At 38.7% G+C, this 22121-nt stretch overlaps 1 protein-coding gene across 1 annotated transcript in view; it reads left to right on the top strand.

Moving 5' to 3' along the window:
* KLF3 (Kruppel like factor 3) overlaps nt 1–21069 on the top strand; it is a 25956-nt gene extending 4887 nt beyond the window's left edge. Inside the window, exons 3-7 of the mRNA XM_010710289.3 lie at nt 4948–5044; nt 11666–12161; nt 12517–12664; nt 16651–16811; nt 17951–21069. Coding sequence (XP_010708591.1) covers nt 4988–5044; nt 11666–12161; nt 12517–12664; nt 16651–16811; nt 17951–18132 — 1044 coding nt within the window. The 5' untranslated portion in view covers nt 4948–4987 and the 3' untranslated portion in view covers nt 18133–21069. The remainder of the gene's footprint in view (nt 1–4947; nt 5045–11665; nt 12162–12516; nt 12665–16650; nt 16812–17950) is intronic.
* Nucleotides 21070–22121: the final 1052 nt, after the last annotated feature.

Here is a 22121-nt window from a genome sequence, read left to right as displayed (position 1 = left end):
TTATTAAAATAATTGAAGCATCTGGCTTAAAGGCATATTAATCTTAGAATGAAGTAGGTTGGAAGCACTAGAGTGCTATGTATCAGTTCATGGCATTTTTGGAGAGGTTTATGTTTATTTTTAGGTTGCACAACTTAATGAAATCTAAGCAGAACATTACTGTTGATCCTACTGTCTCTTTCATGCCTAACAAGTAAAACATTCAGTAGAAAATTTTTATCTAGGTACCTCCTTCTTCTCACACAATATACTGGCTTTTCCAGCAGTTACTACCATTTCCCAGAGGAAATTCAGTGAATAAGCAAACCCAGGGAACTGCCCATCAGTAAAACATTTCCTTGGTGTGCTAGTTTCTCATGAATTCCCCCCAGCTGTTCCTCGTGGGCCAGCTGTGCTGCTCCCTTCCCCCTGCACCGTTACTGAGCCTCTGTGCCTTCCTGATTTGGGCTGGGTCTGACTGCTCTGCTCTGCTGTGCAGTGCTGGGGAGGTTCTTGGCCTGCTGCTATTTTGAGGCCCAGCACAGTTCAGCACTTGGTTACTTCCCATTAAAGTTAATGGAACTACAGGAATACTTTCTTTTTTTGTTGACTCAGGTCTTGGTGTGCAACTGGTGCTGTCAGTGCAAACAGAATTGTAGACTAACTTCAGCTGGAAGGGTCCCTGAAAGGTCATCAAGTCCAACTTGTGGCTCCACAAAGGACCACCCAAAACTCAAACCAAATTTCTGAGAGCAAATCTTTTTACTAGGTCTGGAAAACTGCTCTCAGATGCTGTGTCTTTTCTCTGTCAAACTGTGTTCCAGATTACAATTGAAGGGATTTTCACCCTGCTTCAGGAAACCTCCCCTCCCTTTGGATTTCATCAGTTGAGGGCCTTCTGCTACTGTCACTTCTCCTTAATAGCAGGGGAAGTTTGACTTGGGGCTCACAGAAGCGCACAGCTTTAAGTCCCAAAGGACCTGGACCAAAGAGCCGTGTACACCAGGGATACCAGTTGTACTGAAAAAGCTGCAGTGTCTCCAGGGAAGGCACTCATTTAGCAGTAATTCAGCAGATAATATTACATTATTCTGTAATTATACCAACAATAACAGTAGTACCTTGATGCTTCTAGACAAAGCCTCGCTGTACCACAAGACAGCATTCCTTTCTTCTCCAGGCAGAAGGATTGAGAAAGCAAACTCCACGTGTAGTTTTACACAGAGTGAAAAATGAAGAGAGGCAAAAGTTCTGGTCACTACTCCCGTAGTATCCGTCAAGTCACTGACTGCTCTTCTAGGTATTTTGTGAGAGCAAATGCTCTATGCCACAGAGGATTTTTAGTGCAGTGTCAGAACTGGCCTCCTCTCCACTGTTTCCTTTCATAGCAGATCTGCAGGAGCTGGTGGATTTTGGAGGTAGACGTGCAACAGCAGGGGTTGCTCTGGCAGCTGTTGTGCAGTGCAGATGTGCAGTCTGGGTGCTTTCTTGAGCCACTTGGCTCTTGTCCACAGTAAATGATCTGTATGAATCTTCACTAACTTTAAGTTCTCATTCACTCCTAATGATGTCTCTGAAACGATAATCCTTAGCAATTGAGAAGTTACTATCAAAAAGTCCGAACAGGGACATGAACTGTCCGGATGATGAACTTCCTTTATGGAAGGAATACTTTGATGCATACTGGATCATAAAGGCAGAGTCTGTGATTTTTTCCAGTTTGCTGTTAACACTGGAAAATACTGAGGGTTTTTGCCTGGACTTTACCTTGCACCTGTCCTTATTTGCATACAAAACCCAGTTGCTTCATTTGTCTTTCCGAGGTACAGGGCGTGAGCAAAATCTTATCAGAAGCCATGTCCTGTTTGGACAAGTTGGGCTGACTTGGCAGAGATCCACAGGGTGGAGTGAATGGGAGGAGGCAAGAAAGTAAAACTGGGTGGCTTGTTAGCAGAAAAAGAGAAGGAGAGTGAAAAAAAGAGAGGGTGGAATGTTTGCCTACCAGATTGCAGTTAATTATTTAGTTTCAGATTACATACATTTTAAATTCTTTCAGCCCATGTGAAAATACCCTATTAATGTAAAATAATTGTCTAATATGTGAATGTCAAGAACTCTTATTTTTTAATGCACTTAATATGAACTTGTTGGTGTTTCCTTATTCTTTTTTTTTTTCAGGGATAGAATCAAGGGATAGGTAGTATTTTGAATTTCCAGAAGCTAGCTTTATTTACTAAACATTTTGTGGGCTTTCAAACAAATAGGTTATGAAAACAGTGTATAAAGTAGAACCCAACTGTTTTTCCTCTGCAACAGAAACAGTCAAGACTGTTTACCTTCTCTAGTGCTCCCTTCTCAACTGTTTAGGGATAGAGACTGGAAGGTTTTGATTTAATAAGCATGATTTTACAAATAGTCTAAGAAAAACTATTGATGCTTGGTATTTGAAGGAACATGCTGTATCTGTGTGTGTACGAGTGTATGCATTACATGCACATGCTTCGTTGTGAATGTAGTCCAAGCAATTGATTTTGAGCATTATTTTTAAATGCAGAGATAATTAGTTCATGAGTTATTTGCAGTCTGAGCTATGTTGTAAATGAGAGATTTAAAGCTGATTTATATTAACTTTCCAGCTGCTCTATCAATTACCACAAAATAAGCATCAAACTTACTAATCTCGACAAAGAAGACCGAGAGTTACATGTTCATAGATTTTTCCTTTCTTGAAAATTGGTTTCTGCCTACTAACAAATGGGAAGGAAAACCAACCTCTTATAAGGGTAAAATGTGATAAAGGAGTATTCAATTTCTGGACTATGATGCAGCAGTAGAAATAATCTTTTCCTCTACCCTTCTTAGATGACTGCATCGGAGAAAGATTGAGAATTACTTTCCACTTTCACTCAGTGCAGTGCACTTTCTATTGCCAGCGTCACTGTAATTCTTGCACAGTAATTTAGAGCCCTCTCAAGGAACACTCGGATAGTAGCATGAAGTGAAATAAATGTCTTCGTGCACTGTCTTGAAGTAAAAGGAGAAAAGGATTAACTCTCTAAGTTGAAGAAAATCCAGTATTAAAAAAGAATAGTCTGGGAACATCAGAGCATGACTGCTTACTTAGAACCAACTAACCTTTTCTTTCTTACTTTTCTCTCATGTACTTATTCGTTCTCTTTTGTGCCTTTATTTTTTGCTTCCTTCCTCTCTTCCTGAAGTATAAATTGTTTTGTCACTGTTTAAACAGAAAACTGAAAGTTTTACTGTAAACTTTCCTTATCTCTATAAGTACTGCTTTTTAATGTTTTCATGATGCTTATGTATCTGTGTGTATAGGTGTGAGTGATGCTTGGGTATGCATGAGTTCTAGCTATGTGAAATATTAAATACCTGGGAAGGGTGACCATACAGTGAAAACTAGGACAGTTGATAACCTCACAAGCAAGGTTAAAGAGTTTACAAAATTATCACAACTTTTAGCAAATAGGGCCATTTTACACAACTACAATCTAGGTTTAAACTGGAAATTGCATTGAGCTGCTGTTTTGAGCTGTAGTTTGGTTCTATTGGGCCTTTGTCTCTAGTAGGAAAATTCATGAAGATGCTTTTATTTACATTTGACCCTGATTTGTTTCTATTATTAAAAAAGTACACTGTTGTAATATTTTTCTAAATGCCTTCAACTTTTACTCATACACTGGATAATTAATTATAGACTTGCAACAGTTCATGTCGTCTTTCTCTGGAAGCAATTACCAATTTCTTACCTATAAACACAAGTAATGGTTAATTGCAAGATTGTTCATTAGTGTAGACTTGTTAGAATGATTTTAATTTGAAGCAGGAACACCTTAGCATTTCATTTAAATTTCTGGGAAAATTTTCCAGCCAAAACTCCCTATCTATTGTCTGGCCTTTAACCTATTTCCTTGGGGTGAAATTGGATGAGGCTGTCTGGCTGTATTCGTTTATTTCCAGTGCCATCTACTGGTCAAAAGTAAGTTTGTGTAAGTTTTTTATCCTCAACGTCTTAGAGAATCAGAGCACTTCCTTGGAGGGCAAGAACTTGCTGCTGTAATGTCAGTTGTGGAAGTAGTATGTAAAAGCTTGCCAACATCTGAATCTCTCTGAGAACAACATAGCTTTGCTTCTCTTGGTTTTACTCTGTATCCTTTGTGGCCCATTCCAGAAGAGGTGTCTCCTCCTTTTCTGCATGGTGTCTTTCCAAGCTGACCACGAAAGATATGTAATCTGGTAGTTACGTGGTGATATGCTGTGTGCTAAATGCTTCTTTTTCAACCAGTTTGAGATAAAGTAGAATTGGAAAAGGTTGAACACACTGTAGAAAAAAAACCAACAACCAAAACTGCACAGAGTGCAACCAACGATTGTTGAATTGTCAGTAAATTCATTATTGTAGGAAAATAACTTAGATATTAAGTATGATGTTAAGTCATTGCAGCATTTGGAATATACGTCTCCAAATTAGTCCTGATGTTTCATCTTCTTTCTTTTGCATTGATTTCGGTGTCACTGCACCGATTTTGGCTTTTCTGTCAGGACTCTTAGGAAAGAGATCCACTTCAGAATCAGTTCAGTATGTTACCAACTGTACAAGATTAATCTGAAGCTATAATGATCATGAGAAATGCATGGTATAAACTGTGATGCATTTATACATTGACAAATAATGAAAGATGAGAATGAAAGTTGATACGCTGACATGAACAACAAAATTTTGCATTAACTTTCATTAATGTGAGCAGATGTCCCTTTTTTTTTAACGGCAATTGGGAAAGAATAAACCTAACAAATATTTTAAATGAAGCTTTGTCAGATATTCAAGAAGTTATGCTAGAGATGAATAAATACAGATGTTTATCTTGCAAAACATTAAGTTGTCTTCAATTCAAAAAGCTGAACTGGGTCTTTCCTGCAGCTTTCTAACACATTGTCTTCCCTGTGTAGGCCAGGACATCACAGGCATCAGAAGAGGTGAATAAAGAAGATGCTCATGTTTGATCCAGTCCCTATCAAGCAAGAAGCCATGGATCCCATCTCAGTGGTAAGACTTTTAAGATATTCTAGCCATTGTAATGATTCTATAGTTTTCCCATCTGTATATTTAAACCAGGATTTTTCTAGGCTTTGTACTACCCTACAAAAAGCTGTAAAACTGTATTTTGATTTTAGGTCAACTGGGTTCACATTTTTACTACGCTTCATGAATTTATTGCCCCTAAATGACCTCTGCCTTAACTTCTGCTGGTGTTCCCATCCACAGAGCAAAGGAGAGAACATCCAAGAACTCCTCACCCACACAGTGCTAATATAATCACTTCAGGTCATTCTGCTGATGGAAGCGGATTGAAATTAAGCTGCCAGACTTCAGAATGAATTGGCAAGAACCTGTGGTGTCAGTGTTACACCTTTGAACTAAATGAGCAGTTTCTCACCATGCCCTTCTCTGTTTCTCTTCTGGTCTTGACCACACATGCCAGGGAGTAACTCAGTGCTTTAACCAACAGAAAAATCCTTACCAAAAAAAAAAAAAGGCTTCTTTCCTGGGTAAAGTGGATTAATTCTCTCTCTTACCATGTGATCAGATGAGAAAAAGAGCAGTGGAGAAATGGGGGAAAAGAAAGGGAGACCCGGCTTTTTGTTAAAATTTTCCATTAGCTTGGTGTATTGCACCAGCTCAGCATAAATAAGCAAGAGCAGGAGGAAAGCATAGCTGAGAAGACACACAGGGAACTGTGATGATTTAGGTTGCCAGGGAAATAGGACATTAGGAAGCAGTTTCATCTGGATTTCACCTATTCAACTGCATGCTGAAAGGGAAGATTATGGTTTTTCTTCCTCCTCTGCAGCCCACTGTCGTTTTTGTACGATGTGAACCCATTGTGTGGATCCAGCCCATTGAATGGTTAGAATTGCTAACCCACCAAAGATATCCTTCTTGTGGTCAAATCAGATTCACTCTGTAGCTGCTCAGTGCTAGAGTGAGGAGAGAGAGGAGGGAATCGGACCTATCCTTTCATCAGCAGCCTGCAATAAGATCAGATTAAGTGTGATATGAAGCCGCACCTTAGAAAGGCTGATCAATTAACAGTGAGAAGTCAGTATACATAAATTACAGTGTGTTAAATTCATTCTTTAAGTGGCATCTCTCAGTATGTGGTTTGCTTACTTTTTATGTAAAATGTAGAATAATCGCCAACAAATTGAGTGCATCTGGGAGCACTCTTAATTTCTTCGGTGCTGCTAACGACACTTTCTGAGAGTTAAATTTATACGTATTTTAAATTTCAAGTTTGACCTTCATGGGATTTATTTACTTTTAAGCAATGATAGACAAATAGTTGGCCTACTGGGTGTAAATGTATTGACGAATTCCAAATATTTGGGTCAAGAAAGAGCCTTAGTATTGACCAGTTGATCTGTGACTTTGATCACACAGTTATTGCATGTCCTTGTTCAGATCAGTGATGATTCTCCATGATTATCTAAGGATGTTCTGTGGTATCTATCAAAGGCAGAAAGTGGGCCACTTCTGCAATAAAAATGTTAATAAATAAGTGACAAAATCCTTGGAGATACCTTGTGCTGTTCTTCTGTACACATCTGCCTTCATTTCCCAGCAAAGGTTCTGCTGTGGCGAATGTTTTCCAAATATATATATCTTCCTCTTAGTTACTGCATAATGCAATAATGCATAATGCAAAATGAAAGTAGGAAAAGAGGGATCATGAAAGTTACCTGAAACAAAAGGAAATTGTTTGGGTGTGGGTTCCCTCATGCAGATCGCTCAGTTCTTCCTCAGGCTGAGGAGTGTTTGTTTCAACTCCTGTAGGCTCACAGGCTGCTGAGCCACAAGCCCTTGAGGCCCTTCTGGCTTCCCTGGTGCTATTTGGTTGTGCAGCTTCCTCTGAGCCTTCCAGCCCAGCAGAAACTGCTCTGGAAGCACCTTTAAAGGTGAGGCAGGTAGGAAACGTAGGACAGGCATTCCCAAGTATGTGAGTGTTGTTGAACTTCATTTGAGGAGGTAGAAGGGAAGACAAACTGTTACAGCAGTGGTAGTTTTGTTTCTGGAACACAGGGTCCAGTTTACTGTGGGTTGATATAACGTGTAGATTTAAAATCAGGATATATTTCTATTCTGTCTGTCATTCTGATAGTATTGTTAGAGGTCAAACTCAATGAAACCTTCTGTGGGTATTTTATCCGAACATACACTGTCTGTGGGTATAAAAGCTGCCTTTAAAAAGTTCCATTAGTTGGGGTGGGAGAGGGAAACAAATTATAGCTTTGGCACCACTGTATTTCAGGGCGTGTGGCTGAAAGGATTAACTATGCTTCTCAAATGGCTGAAGCTCGCACCCACACTATTTCATCACTCTACCAACAGCCTGTACTGCTTATTGAATTGAATTACCAAACAGATTTTATGATAGTTCTTAAAGAAATAGTGGCATTTATCTGAATCGTACCTAAATGTTTTCTCTGAGGATTTTTTAAGCATTTGGATAAGTACCTGTAATCGTTTAGTGAAAGAAGTCACTTTTTGTGTATAACATACTTGAATTGAAAGAAACAGGTTTTTTTTCTGTCCCTCCATCAGTCAAAAAAAACACATTTCATTCTTTTTTAAGGCAAAGTGCTATGTGCAACATGAAGGACTGAGGTCTTAAGATAATGCGTGTAACTAGTCTGCTAGTGTGCTTCTTCATGTATTAGCTACTGTTTGGATTAGATCTTGTTTTTCCTCATCTATGATACCAATTTGACAACTTGTGTAAGGGTGTAAGCAGGTTCTTCATCTGTTCCTGGTTTTGTAAGAGTCTAGCAAGATTACAGTTAAATTCATAGGGTTATGTAGTTTGTAAAACATAGGATTTGTTATCCTATACAGTGTTTCAAATGGCAGTTTAATAAGAGTTTAGCAAATTCTGTTAGGCTAGTGCTTCATAATGTCACCTTGTGGAAGCAGCAATCTTCCGGGGAGTGATGAGTGCTTTCATTGTGTTCAGCTGATCTTTTTTTTTTCTGAATAGGTTGTCAAGAGGAACTTGACTTCTCTTTTTGGAATTGCTAATTTGATTGGATGAACATAAGGATATTTTTGAATGACAACTCAAGAATATTAGGAATTGCTGTAACTTATTTTGCAGTTTCTTTGTAAGTTGAGTGCTAGATGCTTTATTGTTTTGAACAAACAGCAACAATAGGGAAATGGACTGCTTAGTGAGGTCCAAGAGGGAAAGTGATCATATCATACTTCAAAAAGACCTGTATAGAGACTGTAAAGGAATACACCTTGAATTACTACTGTGCATCTTAATAGTAATATACAGTTTTGTGCAGAGACTTTTAATAACAGCAGCATTTATAGGGAAGTGAGAATTTGTTGGGTTTTCTTAATCCAAGTCAGGCTGAAGGACATGTGCTCTTAATTACAGTAGAAATCCAAGGAAAATGTATTGAAATCTGTCAGCTTAAATATTTTGGGCAGACTGAGCAATAATACCTAGTTTTAGATTGTTCCACAAGAATAATTCACGTGGATACTAAGTGTTTCATATTTTCAATATAAGATACTTTGTGCTGTTGCAGATTTGGTCAGGATCTGATAGGAATGTGAGCTTGGTGGTGGTGAGTGATGAACACAGCACACCAGGCAGTGCTCATGGGTGGAGAGAGACAGAAGTCTCTTTCCCTTCTCTCCCCTTTCCTGCCCTTCATAAATGCTTTAGGACATTCCTACAAAGTCTGATTAAGACAGGGTTAACTGTTCTCCTTGCTGTGTAATTGTCATTTGATCTGCTGACTTCAGCGATGCTGTCTGTGCAGCTTTAGCCAGGCAGGTTCTGCTCTGGGCTGTGGTTAAACAGAGTCATTCATTACAGCTTTTACATTCATCCAGAACAAGCTGTGGTCCCAGGGGGAAGTTCTAGGATTGGTGAGAAAAGACTGCTCTTGCTGTGCATTAAATACACTCCTGGTTACTGCAGCTGGTGACATTTTGAAAAGAACGCAGTTGTAGTCAGGCTTTTCTTGTTTGCTGTTGTTAATGCTCGCAGTTTACAGAAGGAAACTGTGAAATCTTTCTTAATCTCCCATCCCATATCCCCAGAGGGATTTACTTCCCTGGCAAAGAAAGTGACCAACCAAGTCTGAACAAATCTAAAGGCAATTGCTGAGTCCCAAGGAGATGGAAACTGCAGCTTTGTTTTGCTAGAAGACACAGGAAGCTTAACTTTAAGGCCAGCAAGAAGATGGATCTGAGTGTGACCTACCCCAAACTAACAGTATTATAACTATGCTTCATTGATAGTGAAGCAAAAGTGCATTCCAAGTAGGCTGTGACTGACAACAGAAGTACCACTTTTGGTTGTTCAAGTAGTCTTCTTGTCTTTTTCACCTTTTCTGTAGCCAGCACCGTTTTTGTACACAGCACATACACGTACTGTAAATAATTATGTGAACAAATCAATTCAGTAAATTCTTTTTTTCTTTTGTTTTTGGATGTACAAGACACATCTTTCTGCTTCTTTAGTTTATGACATCTGTTATCTATTGTTGTACATTTACAACAAAAGTAATAAAATAATATTGTAATAACAATAATATTTTTATAATAATAACAAAAATAATGTGTTGCATCACATTCTTTTATCACAACTTTATATACTCTTCAGGTAGAAAGATGATGGTTAAAACCTCTGCAGAAGAAAAGTTTAGAAAAATGATTCAGCTTCCCCAAGCTGCCACAAGAAATAGCTGATGTTAAATCTGTGCCAGATTAATGACAACAATGGAAACTTCCTATGGAAAATAATGCAAGGCATGCAGGATAATGCCAAGTCCCTAAAATAGTGCCTTTTAAAATATAGTTGTCTTCACCCCAATTCTTCGAAAGTATTTCTTCCTTGCTTAAATGTATTTTACTTAACCTTTCCAGTTTACAGGTCTCTGCACAATACTTTAATGGTTTGGTTACTTTTCAACACACGTTTAGTGTTAGTTAAAGAACTGAAAGAGGTTGACTGGTTAACCAGTAAGGTTACAGCTTAGAAATGCTTTGTTCTTTAATTCGTTGAGTGACCAGAAACATTCCTGAAGATTTAGATGACACAGTCTTTTTCCTTTCTAGTATTCTTGCAACTTTCTAAGCTGTAGGGTTCAGAGGAGTGCACTTGTGCAAGGTCTGTAAGGCTCCATTGTGCTTGAATTCATGCGTGCTGTGGTACACAGAGCTCTGTAAGACACAGGAGTTTGTTATTTTCAGGCAGCTGTTACTGAAATATAAGAGCACTTCGGTGGAATGAAAGTGCACATTCACCTGAACATGGATGTGCCTTATAAAACAAAGTGAATGTTCCTATGTGATCATCTCTGACAAACTTGCAGAGCTGTAAATATACTGATGTACAGTGGTTGAAAACTTACACAGCTCTCTGAAGCAGAGTAGACTTTGAACTGTGAACCAACAGCTGTAATTTTAACAGAAGTATTTGTGGTCATTTATCCATTTAGAATGGTATTTTTTGCCTGTGCTCATAACTTGATCAATAGTTGCTTGACACTAAATATTATCAAGTTTTAATCCTATCAATATTCAGTGGTCTTCATCTTTTAGAATTCAAATAAATTCAGTGTTGTTTGACTCAGTAGTGGTGGCCTACCCGCAGAGCTTGTTTTTTACCCAGCGTTGTGTGCAGTAATGGCATTTTTATAGAATTCTGCAGAGCCAGTTACCAGGAGAGATGAACACATACATAAATTGAATTTGTAAGTCATAAAAAGATGAATTAAATAGTTTCAACATTTTTGATGCAGTATGTACTGTTTGTAGATCAATTTATTTGTGCTGTTTTATTTGAAGATAGTGTTAGTTACGGGTATTTTGTGGAATCAGTTTTGTTGATTCTCATCACAGTATATGAATGCAGCAGGAAAAAATTTACTCACTGTTTCAAAAAACAACTGGAAAGAAAAAAACACATTGGTGTCATTTTGCAATAATACTTGTGGTTAACATTGACAGTTACAATCAGATAAATGTCCTTTACAAGGGAAACAGAGGCAAACAGAGAGACATACTACTAGAAGTTTTCTCTCTAAGAAAAAATGTTTTGAAAAGTTACATCCATCTGTTATACTCATATCATTTAGTAAACACCCACAGTTTTAAACACTTTTAAAATGTAAAGTTGATCTGGATAGTTGTTTAATAATACTGTATTCTGCAATGAATGTTAATACCTTGTGGTCTACAAAGATTATTTTTACTGAAGTGTGGAGATTATTATGCAGGTTAGGATTAGCTTTGGATTTTAAATGCTCCTCTGAAGAGAACTGCTGCCTACCACTGCTGACTACCAGCAGCAGGAATAGTTCATCAAAAGCAGGTTTTCATGGAGGAAAAAGTTGTTGAATAAGCTTTGAGGATCTGTTTTCATCATCCGCGTTGCTTCTGAAACAGTGAATTGGTATGTGAGTAGCTTCCTTTGAGTGAAATCTGATGTTTTATTTCATCCACTTTTGTTTAGAAAATATATTGAAATGCTTTCTGAAAACCTTCATCTTGCCTCAGTTTATTAGCCATTGTTCTTTTTCAGCAGTAATTTTATGCGTGTTGGTTCATTATTTGTTTTTCTTTATTTTTTTCTGCTTTTTCTGACAGTCATACCCATCCAATTACATGGACCAAATGAAGCCAAACAAATACAGCGTCATTTATTCTGCACCAAGCATGTTGCACAACAAATTCTACTCAAACCCTGACGGACTGTCGAATGGAATCCAGATGGAGCCAGTAGACCTTACGGTGAACAAGCGAAGCTCACCGCCTTCGGCTGGCAGTTCTCCTTCCCCTTTAAAATTTCAGACTGTGCATAGGAGAACTTCCCCTGGATTGACTCTGTCCTCACCCAGCTCTCCCATCAGTAAATTCACACCGTCACCCCCAGGAGTACAGCCGTTATCCATGCCTATAACCATCCCTCCTGTAATGGCTGCTGCTCTTTCCCGCCATGGACTGAGAAGCCCTGGAATACTCCCGGTCATTCAGCCTGTTGTTGTCCAGCCAGTTCCTTTCATGTATGCTCCCCATCTCCAGCAGCCCATCATGGTATCTACAGTCCTTACAGATGAGATGGAAAGTCCAAGCAGCATGCAAGGTTGGTGCTGTCAGAGTTGTGGTTTTTGTCCTCTCGTACTGGGAAAATGACTATATATCCATTTTCTAAAATACACAAACATCTAATTCACTATGCAAATATTTCACAAAACTTAGCAAGGTTGCATTCAGTTGCACTTTAAACCTGCGTAAAAGTTGTTTGTCATGGTAGATCTACTGAGATTTGAACTGATGAAAAAGTGAATTGAAATTCTTTTCGTCATAGTTCATCAGGACAAAAATACGAAACCTTCCAGTTAGAATATTAACTACAGATTCTTAGGTGTATCTTTTGTTTATGTGGCTCTTCATATTTTTGATACGTTGTTTTCCATCTCTGACCTTCCCCCACACAGTGCCTGTTATTGAGTCCTTCGAGAAGCCAGTACTGAAGAAAGCAATTAAAGTAGAACCGGGAAGCGAACCAGCAAAGACTGACTTCTATTCTGAACGAATGTCACCTCCAATGACCTCATTGTCTCCCCAGGAAGTAATGCTGCAAGAGTAAGTAATTTAACAGTAGTTCCCAAATCAGCAAAGTAACAAAATGCAGTTCAGTGCAGTATTTAACTAATTTTAAGAAACGAGATAGAAAGTTGCTGTGTTTATAATAAAATCTTGAAAAACTTTCTCCCCAGCTGCCATTGTGAGATGCAGTTTCAACTTTCGTTCTCTTTCATCATACACAGATGTGTATTTCTACGTAGCAACCACATTTCTAAATTAATGTTGGTTCCAATCCTGCAATTCACTGGATGTGGAACTGCGAAAAGCTAGTGATATCTTTGTGTAAAACCAGCAACAAACTAGAAAAATATTTCAAAGACATTTCATACTGATCTCTGTATTTATACTATCTAAAATACCCTTCTTTAAAAATAATCCTGTGACTTTCTTGGTGGACCTCTTTGTCTTCTAAAAAATGTTGGCAACTCAGTGGAAAGAAAACCCTCAGGCATACAAGTTCTTTGTATACCCACTGAAATTCCATGTTCACTGAGGCCAGTGGTTTGAGATTCGCAGTTTAAGTAGTTCCTGAAGGTCTCTCTGTTCCCCCTCAGCCACTTGTTTCCAGGGAAGTACTGATAACAACTGTTACTGAGACCAGTGCAGATATGTCCAGGTTTAAGAGAGCAGAAGGCAGAGCAGGGGCTAGGCGGAAGAAATGAGGTCTGGGACAGAAACTTTTTGATGGAAATGTTAAAAGATTCTCAGGCAGAACCTGATGGACCATGGCTATGTTTCCATCTACTGTTTCCCTTTGGAGAATTCTGCCAGCTTACTAAAACCATGGGACTGTCCAAGTCCTGGCTCACCCTTCAGCAGGCACGGCTCTGGGCTTGCATGCTGTCTATGATGTGGCATTTTGGGTGCAGTGAGCTGGTTGCCAGCTAGCTTTTGTAGACAGTATGCTATTTATTTAAAAGTAAGTTTTTTTGTTCTATTACAAGAAAATTGTAAATATCCATGTTTACCAGATGGATATTTAACTTCCCTAAGAGCTTTCCACACACAGCAGCCAGGTCTGTCTGTACTTGGACCTAACTTCTGCAGGGTTAGGGCAACCGAACACTGTGCTTCACCTTTGTCTCTTGTTAGGCCTCTTAACAAGAGCAGACCAGCAAGGGCTGTTGCTGGCTTACAACACACCCTTCCTCTCGGGCTGAGACTTCTGTAGACTTGTCACCTGCATTAGTGATTTGCATTAATTATTTCCCAGTGAGACCAGTTTCCACAGGAAATCCATCCGCTGAGCAAAGAGTATAACATTTGATTTGAAGGGTAGGCAGCATTGGTACATTACCTGTTGCGTTGTTCCTAAGCATCTTCTCTGCTTGACCATGCAGGAGCATTCTATTTATGGAGACACAGTCCTTATGTTGCAATGACTTCCGTTGTTTTCCCAGCAGTCTGCAGAGCTGCAGTTCTTGCTCAGCTCTTTCAAGTTCAAATTCTGCAGCATCTACAGCAGTCATAGTCTTTAGCTTTTTACTATTTGAAAAAATAGACAAATCATTCAAGTTAAAAGATGAGACTTAAACGTCAGTGAAATTTGCTGTTGTCTCACAGCATCATCAGCCACTCTCTGCATTATGAGATGTAATTACACAATTTCTTATCATTTTTCTTGGATTCCAGCTGTCCAAAGTATACTAATCAGACAGAGGTAGGTTACATTAAAGAGACTTAGGAGGCTCTCAGTTTCACTTTTAAGATTTTAAAAAGAAAGAAAGATTTTAAATTAACATCAGTTTTAGGCAGATGAATTACGTACATAATTTTGCTGGCATTTCTGTAGATATTGCAAGACTTGCCAGCACATCTGATAAGTGAAGCAAGTGTACAATTGTTTCCAAAATAAAACTTAAAGTAAAAAAATCTCTGACAAGTATAAGAAGCCTGATTAGTTGTATTTTCTTGCAAGCATAAGTATTGAAGTCTAACTTACGTTTCCAGTGCACTGTGATCTGCTGGTAAAGAAGAGAAAATCATGCTGCAATCGTGTAATGATTTTTGGAAGGTAACTGTTAAATAATGATGCTTACCTGATGAGAATTGCATGGATTTCTATCTTGCATAAGAAGAAATTGAAGAAGGGGCTGTGATTTATTATTGACAGTTGTTTAGTTTTTACCTCTGATTTTTGACACCATATTAACCAATTTTTAAAGTGCCCCTCCCCCCATCTGAATATTGTTAACATTCTGTAGTCTTGGCAGCCTCCTTTCCTCCAAAGGGAAAATGAGACAGAGACGGATATTCACTGTTTTATTTATGTACTCTTAGGTCATGAACACAAACAACATACAGTCAGTGCCTTTTGCTCCATTTTTCCAGCTGTTACCATGGCCAAAACCAAGTCTACTTGCTGTGCTAAGCCAGAGATTATCCAGAAAGACTGGTGTGCAGTAGCATTAAAACTGAGCATTGCTTTAGAGAAGCTTGTCATTAGAAGCTGGAAACCTGCCTTTCTTATTTAAGAGTATGTACATCCGCGTCTAAAATCATCGCCTGGGGTTTCCTGCCATTACAGTATTTTTAGCTAGATTTATTGTGTACTTGAAGAGTACGTCAATCAGCAGTAGCAGAAACACCCATGGAGCAGAATTTGGCTCCCAGTCTGAAGCTGGTAGCTCTAATAACAGAAGAATACCGGAGTGAAATTTTTCTCACATCAGTAATTTCCACCTTGCTTTTGTGGAGATTAATAGAAACTACTTCTCTTGTTCAATTATGCACAAAATTTTCTTTGCTGTGCCAGATGTCTTCTTCTTTTTTATCTTTTACCAAAGGACCTGTACATGACTGTAGCTTTGCTGTGAGAAGCAGTCATGCTGCGTTTCTGAAAAACAAGCCCTAGAAGAACTTGGTTGAAGTATCAAAGACTCCTCAAATAGTGATTTTTAATACAAATCAGTTGGTAAAGAAATTTGAAACACAGTCACAGAGAAAGGAGTGGAAGTGTAGAAAGCTTCTCTGTATCAGATGGAGGAGCTGGTCTTACCACAGGGAGCACTAATATCTGCACGTTATGTATTAAGTTTCAGCTACAGGCTAAAAAATACATCAGAAGTATCAATGTAGATCTGGTGATCGGCTGGAAAATGCAGCTTTGTGAGGTTGCAAGATTTGTAATGCTGCTTGCAGTTCTGTCACCTCCTTTTCTAGCGTTAACATGGAAGAAAGAATCAAGGTTCTGCCCAATTCTGCAGTCAGCTTGTTGTTAGAACCTGAATATCAGTAGTTTATGAGTGTATTACATCTTTTAGGAATCTTGGTGTGTTTTTGGAGGCACAAATGTTTATATTATATTTCTTATAGAGGTCTGTAGACCCTCGCCCCATGTCTTACCTGCCTTGTACCTGTGGGCTTCAAAGCAAAAAGTGATGTTTATGAAGGTGGAGAGCTAACTTCAGACATCCTGTGGGTGTGTCACCCAGGCTAAACTCTGCTTTTAGGAATTGACGTCAGTGGTACAGGGAGGCCGCACCCTCCTGCCAGCACCAAACAGGAAATTCTTAATTACTCTGTGAAGGAGTGGCTGGAACAATAAAGATTGAGTTCTGCTTTGAAAGCCTGGAGATACAATTCCTTTAATCGTATGGAATAGCTGTTTCCAATTACAGGCCAATTAGCTGTGTTTTAAGGCAAAAGAAAAACTGCAAATAAATAAACAGAAGTTCACTATGAACTCACAGATTAAAAACCCTGGGTTTTTCTGAAAGCCTGGAGTTTGAGAGGTTTTTTCCTTTCTAAGTTTAAAAAAAGCTAGTAGAAATGGCTAAGTTGTGCCACAAGGTAAGTGAATGCTTACAAATATTACAGCTAGAATGCACGAAATTTGTTGAAGCCTCTTGAATTTTTCGACATGCCTGTAATGCTGTTCTTTCTGCCAAGAGACAGCATAGTAGTGAGTATGGGACTCTGTGATGGATCATAGTAATTGAGGTTTGCTGTGCTAAATGTTTTTTGTTTTTAACATTGAACAGGAATCACCCTTCAGTTATAGTTCAGCCAGGGAAGAGACCTTTGCCAGTGGAGTCACCAGACACGCAAAGAAAACGCAGAATACATCGGTGCGATTATGAAGGCTGCAACAAAGTCTACACTAAAAGCTCCCATCTGAAGGCTCACAGAAGAACCCATACAGGTTTGACCCTGCTATGTTTTTCTTTCATCAAGTCTCTGGTAAAACAGTAGATTAAGATTTCAACTTATACTGTTTACCAGGTATAAATACCAAAACAACAGTTTTGGCAGTATTCTGAATATAATCACAGGCTGAGCAAAAGAGGAAATGTAGCAGGAAAAAGCCATAAGAAGAGACTGTAAGCTAAGGCATGATCATTCTGTATGCTTTACATTCACTGGCTCTTTGCTCATTTTCTGTCCAATTGCTTGCAGATTACTCATGCTGCACACCCTGTAAGCACCAAATCAGTTCACATTGCACTACCACACCTCTTACATCACTGCTAAATTTGACTGAGACTTCCACGGGAGTAGCCAGTTTGCAAAAGTCTGGACTGTGTGCCAAATACAAACAGACCTGGTTCATGTGGACATGCTAACCACGGTCCAGTAGAGCTCTTTTCTGAGTGGGTGTTATCCCCACCTCAGTTCTCCACAGAGAGATTTATGGTGGCACACTGATGGGATGTATTTATGTACGTACAGCCAAGATTTTTGCAAACGTGAGAGATGCTTTTAGGTGAAATTAAGCAGTTCATGTCTATCTTACATCTCTACACAAGCCAAACCTTTACGTATTTGGCTGCTGTGAAATAGAATGAGAGTCCAATATTAGGAAAGAGTTATTAAGAAAGATTTTAAGTTGAGCTACCTGTGGCAGAAATCCAGTTAATACATACTTTGGTAACTGTAAGAGGTAACTATGAGATGGTAACTATGAGATTTCTGCCAGCTGTGCTGATTGACAACACCAATCCTTTGCCCGACTAATCTACCACAGGAGGTCCTGGTTTTGAAAATACTCAAACAAATGCTTAAGCCTTCACACTTCTAGGCGTAGTGAGGAAAAACAAGCACTAATATAGCAGAAAGAGGAGCAGAGAAACAAAAACAAGAATAGGTTGTGGCAGGAAATAATTCTTTTATCTGTTAACTTTGCACAGTGCAGAACACACTCCGCCAGCCTGTTGCTGGTGGAAGGCTTTTTGTGAGTAAGCTTAAAAGTACATGCTGAAACTTGACAGGGCAAGAGGATAAACCTGTCAAGTAATTGACCTATTTGTATTTGAAATCCTGTTTCTCTGTTTCTTTCTTCAGGTGAAAAACCATACAAATGCACTTGGGAGGGATGCACGTGGAAGTTTGCTCGTTCTGATGAACTAACGCGGCATTTCCGCAAGCATACAGGAATCAAACCTTTTCAGTGCCCAGACTGTGACCGTAGCTTTTCACGTTCGGACCATCTTACTCTTCACAGAAAACGTCACATGCTAGTCTGAGTGTCTTCTGTCCCCGACTCCTGTCAACATTTTTTTTTTACACATGCATTTTAATTCGGGTTCAGCTGGTCTGAATCTCTGGAGTTTATACCATTAAAAGCTTACATATGGTCAGTACTAGATGTTATCTAACCCTTCTGTGTCCTTGCCACGGGTCAGACCTAAAGAATGTGAACAATTGTTTTGTTTTGTTTTGTTTTTCTTTCTCCTGGGGATGCTAAGCAAACCCTTTCTTCAGAGAGTGTGTTTAATGTATTCCATTGTGAATAAGGGAATTTGTAAACAAACAGCTTTTGTTGGTTTCTTCATATAATCAACCCAGTGTATACTGATAAACTAGTAAATGTTATTGAGTATCCAAAATGCTCATCCTTGGCAGAGACATTATTTATGTGCCCTGTACAAGGCACACTCTCATTTTATGCTCAGCAATGCAATGAATGGACTTCCTCAACCTTGCTGATTTCTGCAGTATGATTAATACAACAGTTTTAGAAAGACACCTGATTTAGAAATCCCCTCTGCCCAGACAGTGGGTAACACTGTAGAAATAAATCTAAGCAATATACTTTACAGAAAGATTGAGTCACAGTATCACTCACCTCAGTCAAGAAGAAAAGTTAGGAGAAATTGGTCTGTACATAACACTGTGCATCTAAACCAATGCCATCTGTCCTTTGTATTATAGCATAGTATTCAACCATGTTTTTACTGCATACTGCCCTGGTGGATTTGTTAAATGAAGATCTCGTGTGACACTGTATGTCTGTTTTCTGTGCAACTGAATGGATGGAACATATACGGTACTCTCCTATAACATGGGATTAAAAGATATTAATAGAAACCTTCCACACCTCATTTCAGGGTTATAGGCTATCCTTCTGTAATCACTCCCTTATGTTTCCTTTAAATAATTTTTTTCTCCTTACTGTACCCCAGAAAATAGAAATCATCGTGTCAGAAATGCTCCAATGTATTGTTGCAAATGCCACTTTAATACACTACAGTATTTTGAAATATTCACAATATTTTTATGACAAAATGGCATCAAAAATGAAGCACTTCTGTGATAAACTGAGTCATGTATCTGTTTGGTTAAAAGTATATGTCAGATCATCCATTTGACAGCTCTGATCTGTTGCTCTGGTATTCTTGCAGTGCTCAGTAGATGGAGCTTCCCTTGTGGATGCATCCATTGCATTAAAACATTGTGTCACCAACTCCCATGTCAGTAGTAAACACAACTCAATTGCTCAAATACAAGCAAATTGAATTCAGACAACCTACAGCTGATCCTAGCAATGTTCCATACTTGGAACGTTCCCACAGGAGGGAGGGTTTCTCTCTATTAGCTGTCTGTGCTACTAAAAACAGGATCTGTTTGTCTAGACTTGAGCACACTGTTGAGTGTTTGTTCTTCACCCTGCGTGAGGTGAACACAATTCCGTGCCATATAAGCTTGTTAAAAATCAGATATTCCTTTGTCTTGGAAAGCCCCACTGGAAAACAGGGCCGTGAGGAGGAGGTTTGCAGAGTCCTCCAGGAGGAGTCAGGTTGGAGGTCCATCCTCAGGTGGGTACCTCAGGACCTGTGGAGAGCAACACGTGGGCTGCGTTGTGGGGAGTCCAAGAGCAGCAGGCTGAAATCATCTGCAGGTGCACAGCTGGAATGTGAGGAGCCTTCCACATTTGCTTCCTTGGTGGTGGGGTTTCCAGCTGATCTCATGTACCCATGAGAGTGGAGAGAGAGGAGATCTGTCTTAGAGAAAATGTTCATAGTGATTGCTATAAAATGCAATCTATTGCTCAAATTGTGTAGCAAATCTTACATGTGTGAATATGAAACTGTCATTTAAGGAACATCTGTGCTCTGCAAAGGGCAGAATGGGGATTACCATGCCTAGGGCAGTTCTGCACCTTTTATAGAGGAAATCTTTAGGCTCTTTACGTTGCCACACATCCTCAGGATCTAGGGTTCGACTGATCCATTCAGAACTGAAAAAAGAAACCAATTGGTTCCTTTCTGTCTGACTGCTCCGTTACTAACACTGATGAACATGCAGGAAAGAGATTGCTATTAATGAGCAACTGGTTTAAAATTGTGCTTTATCACTGGATTTTTATCTTTTATTTTTGGAGTGAGCAACGTCATAGGGAGTCAGACTTGGCCTCATTTGCAAGACTCCAGGTAGTAATGGTGGTGGTTCATTGACGTTGAACTGTCACTGGCAGAGGGCAGTGTGGAACTGCTGTAGCATCAAATACAAGCATACAGCTATGTGGTGTCCTGGGATAAAAACAATTCTCAGCTGTTTGAGGGGGCAGAAAGAGGTGAGATCCTATTGACCCATGAGTGGGTTAAGGACAACAGATTCCGTGTTTAGCTTAACAAATTGAAATGCCTGAGATTTAGGATGATAAAGGAACGTTTCTTTCCAATACTCTTATTTTTCTTTTAAGGTTTTCACAATTTATTTTTTAATAGAAATCTAAAATACCATAGAGGCATCCTTTAATTTGCCTATGTACCTTTTTCCTGAAAATATTTATGATAATGGTGGAGATGGAGACGGTGGACATTGGAGACAGTGGAGATGGAATAGAACATTTAAGTGTCTTTAGCTACGTGCCTTGTGTTGTAGGACACCAGAAATTAAAATATTAAATATAGATATTTCAGACTATTTCATGTAAATGCTTTGTTTATAGGATTTCTCACTTGGGTCTGTGGGTGTCTCTGTGGAATGTTAAAGAAGCCACATGTGCTTAGGCTTTCACCTTTCAGCTGAAAATGCGCATTTACATCTTCTGTGGCTCATTGACTCATTTAGCAAATTTTGGTTTGAGGGCTGTTGTGAAATTTTATAAACCACACGACTAAATACTCTTAATAAAACAGTTGGTCATCCCATGTATGGCTTTAAGAGAAGTCTGTTTAGATAACAAGACAGATTAATCCTGCAAGAGGTGTCTTAAAAAAAAAAATCCTTTCACTAGCAGTGCTGCACTGTGCAGTAAATAACAGATGATACTGCTCGCGCTTCATCCTTTTGTTATAATGTTTTACTGGGTTCTGTGACAATCCCATAAAGCTCAGCAGGTATTATGGTGTGGTTTTATTTAAATATGACTGCCATTCTGCAGCAATATTTCTAATGCCACATCTTGTCCAAATGCATTGTTGTCTCTGTCGAGGTTAGCTATGTGTAGAAGAATATAAATCCATTTTACATATCTGAATAGGGATACTCCAGTTTTCATTACATTTTACAGATACTAGCACTTTTATGCTATTTATGTACTTCGAATGTTAGAGGGTCAAAGTAATCTTTTTGCTTAGCATCTCTCACCTGCAAATATAGCAGGGATGTTATATTCACTTCAATTCGTGTATAAACTATGCAGATTTCTTTTTTTTTTTTTAAAGAAAATGTAATATATTTTATAAGCTAATAAGACTGAATGGGTAATTAAAGGTTTCTAGCGTGTGTTACTATAACTTGCAAATATGGAAACATTTTGGTAATCTTTCTTACTAAAGATGTGAATGTTAATGTACTTTTACTGTTTCTACTTTGGTAGCCAATGGGAATTCAGTAATGACATTTTGTCATGTTGAACTGTGAACAGAAATTTGTACTGTACAGTCCTCATACTATATTTAGTACAAAATACATATCTATGATAACTGTTAATAAAGCCATCAGAATATTATTTGTGGTCGTGTCGTCATCTACAATGAGAACACATATAATGTTCAGTAAGGACGCAAGAGAAAATCGGCACTGAATATAAATAACACAAACCTCACCCTTAAAGAGGAAAAAAAACAGTACTGTATAAGTCTGTAAAATGTGTTTAAAGACATTAATTCCTAATCCAAAGAGCTTGCAATTAGGAAGTTAAGAGTTCAGCACGAGACAGTGTAATAAAGCACCAGTTAAGAGGGGGCTGTAAAAAAGAAGGGAACAGACTCTTTAGTATGTTCTG

Source organism: Meleagris gallopavo, chromosome 4, assembly GCF_000146605.3.
Source record: "Meleagris gallopavo isolate NT-WF06-2002-E0010 breed Aviagen turkey brand Nicholas breeding stock chromosome 4, Turkey_5.1, whole genome shotgun sequence".
NCBI classification, from domain to species: Eukaryota; Metazoa; Chordata; class Aves; order Galliformes; family Phasianidae; genus Meleagris; species Meleagris gallopavo.
Note: the sequence above shows the minus strand (reverse complement) of the source record. Positions and strands in the feature narration are given on the sequence as shown.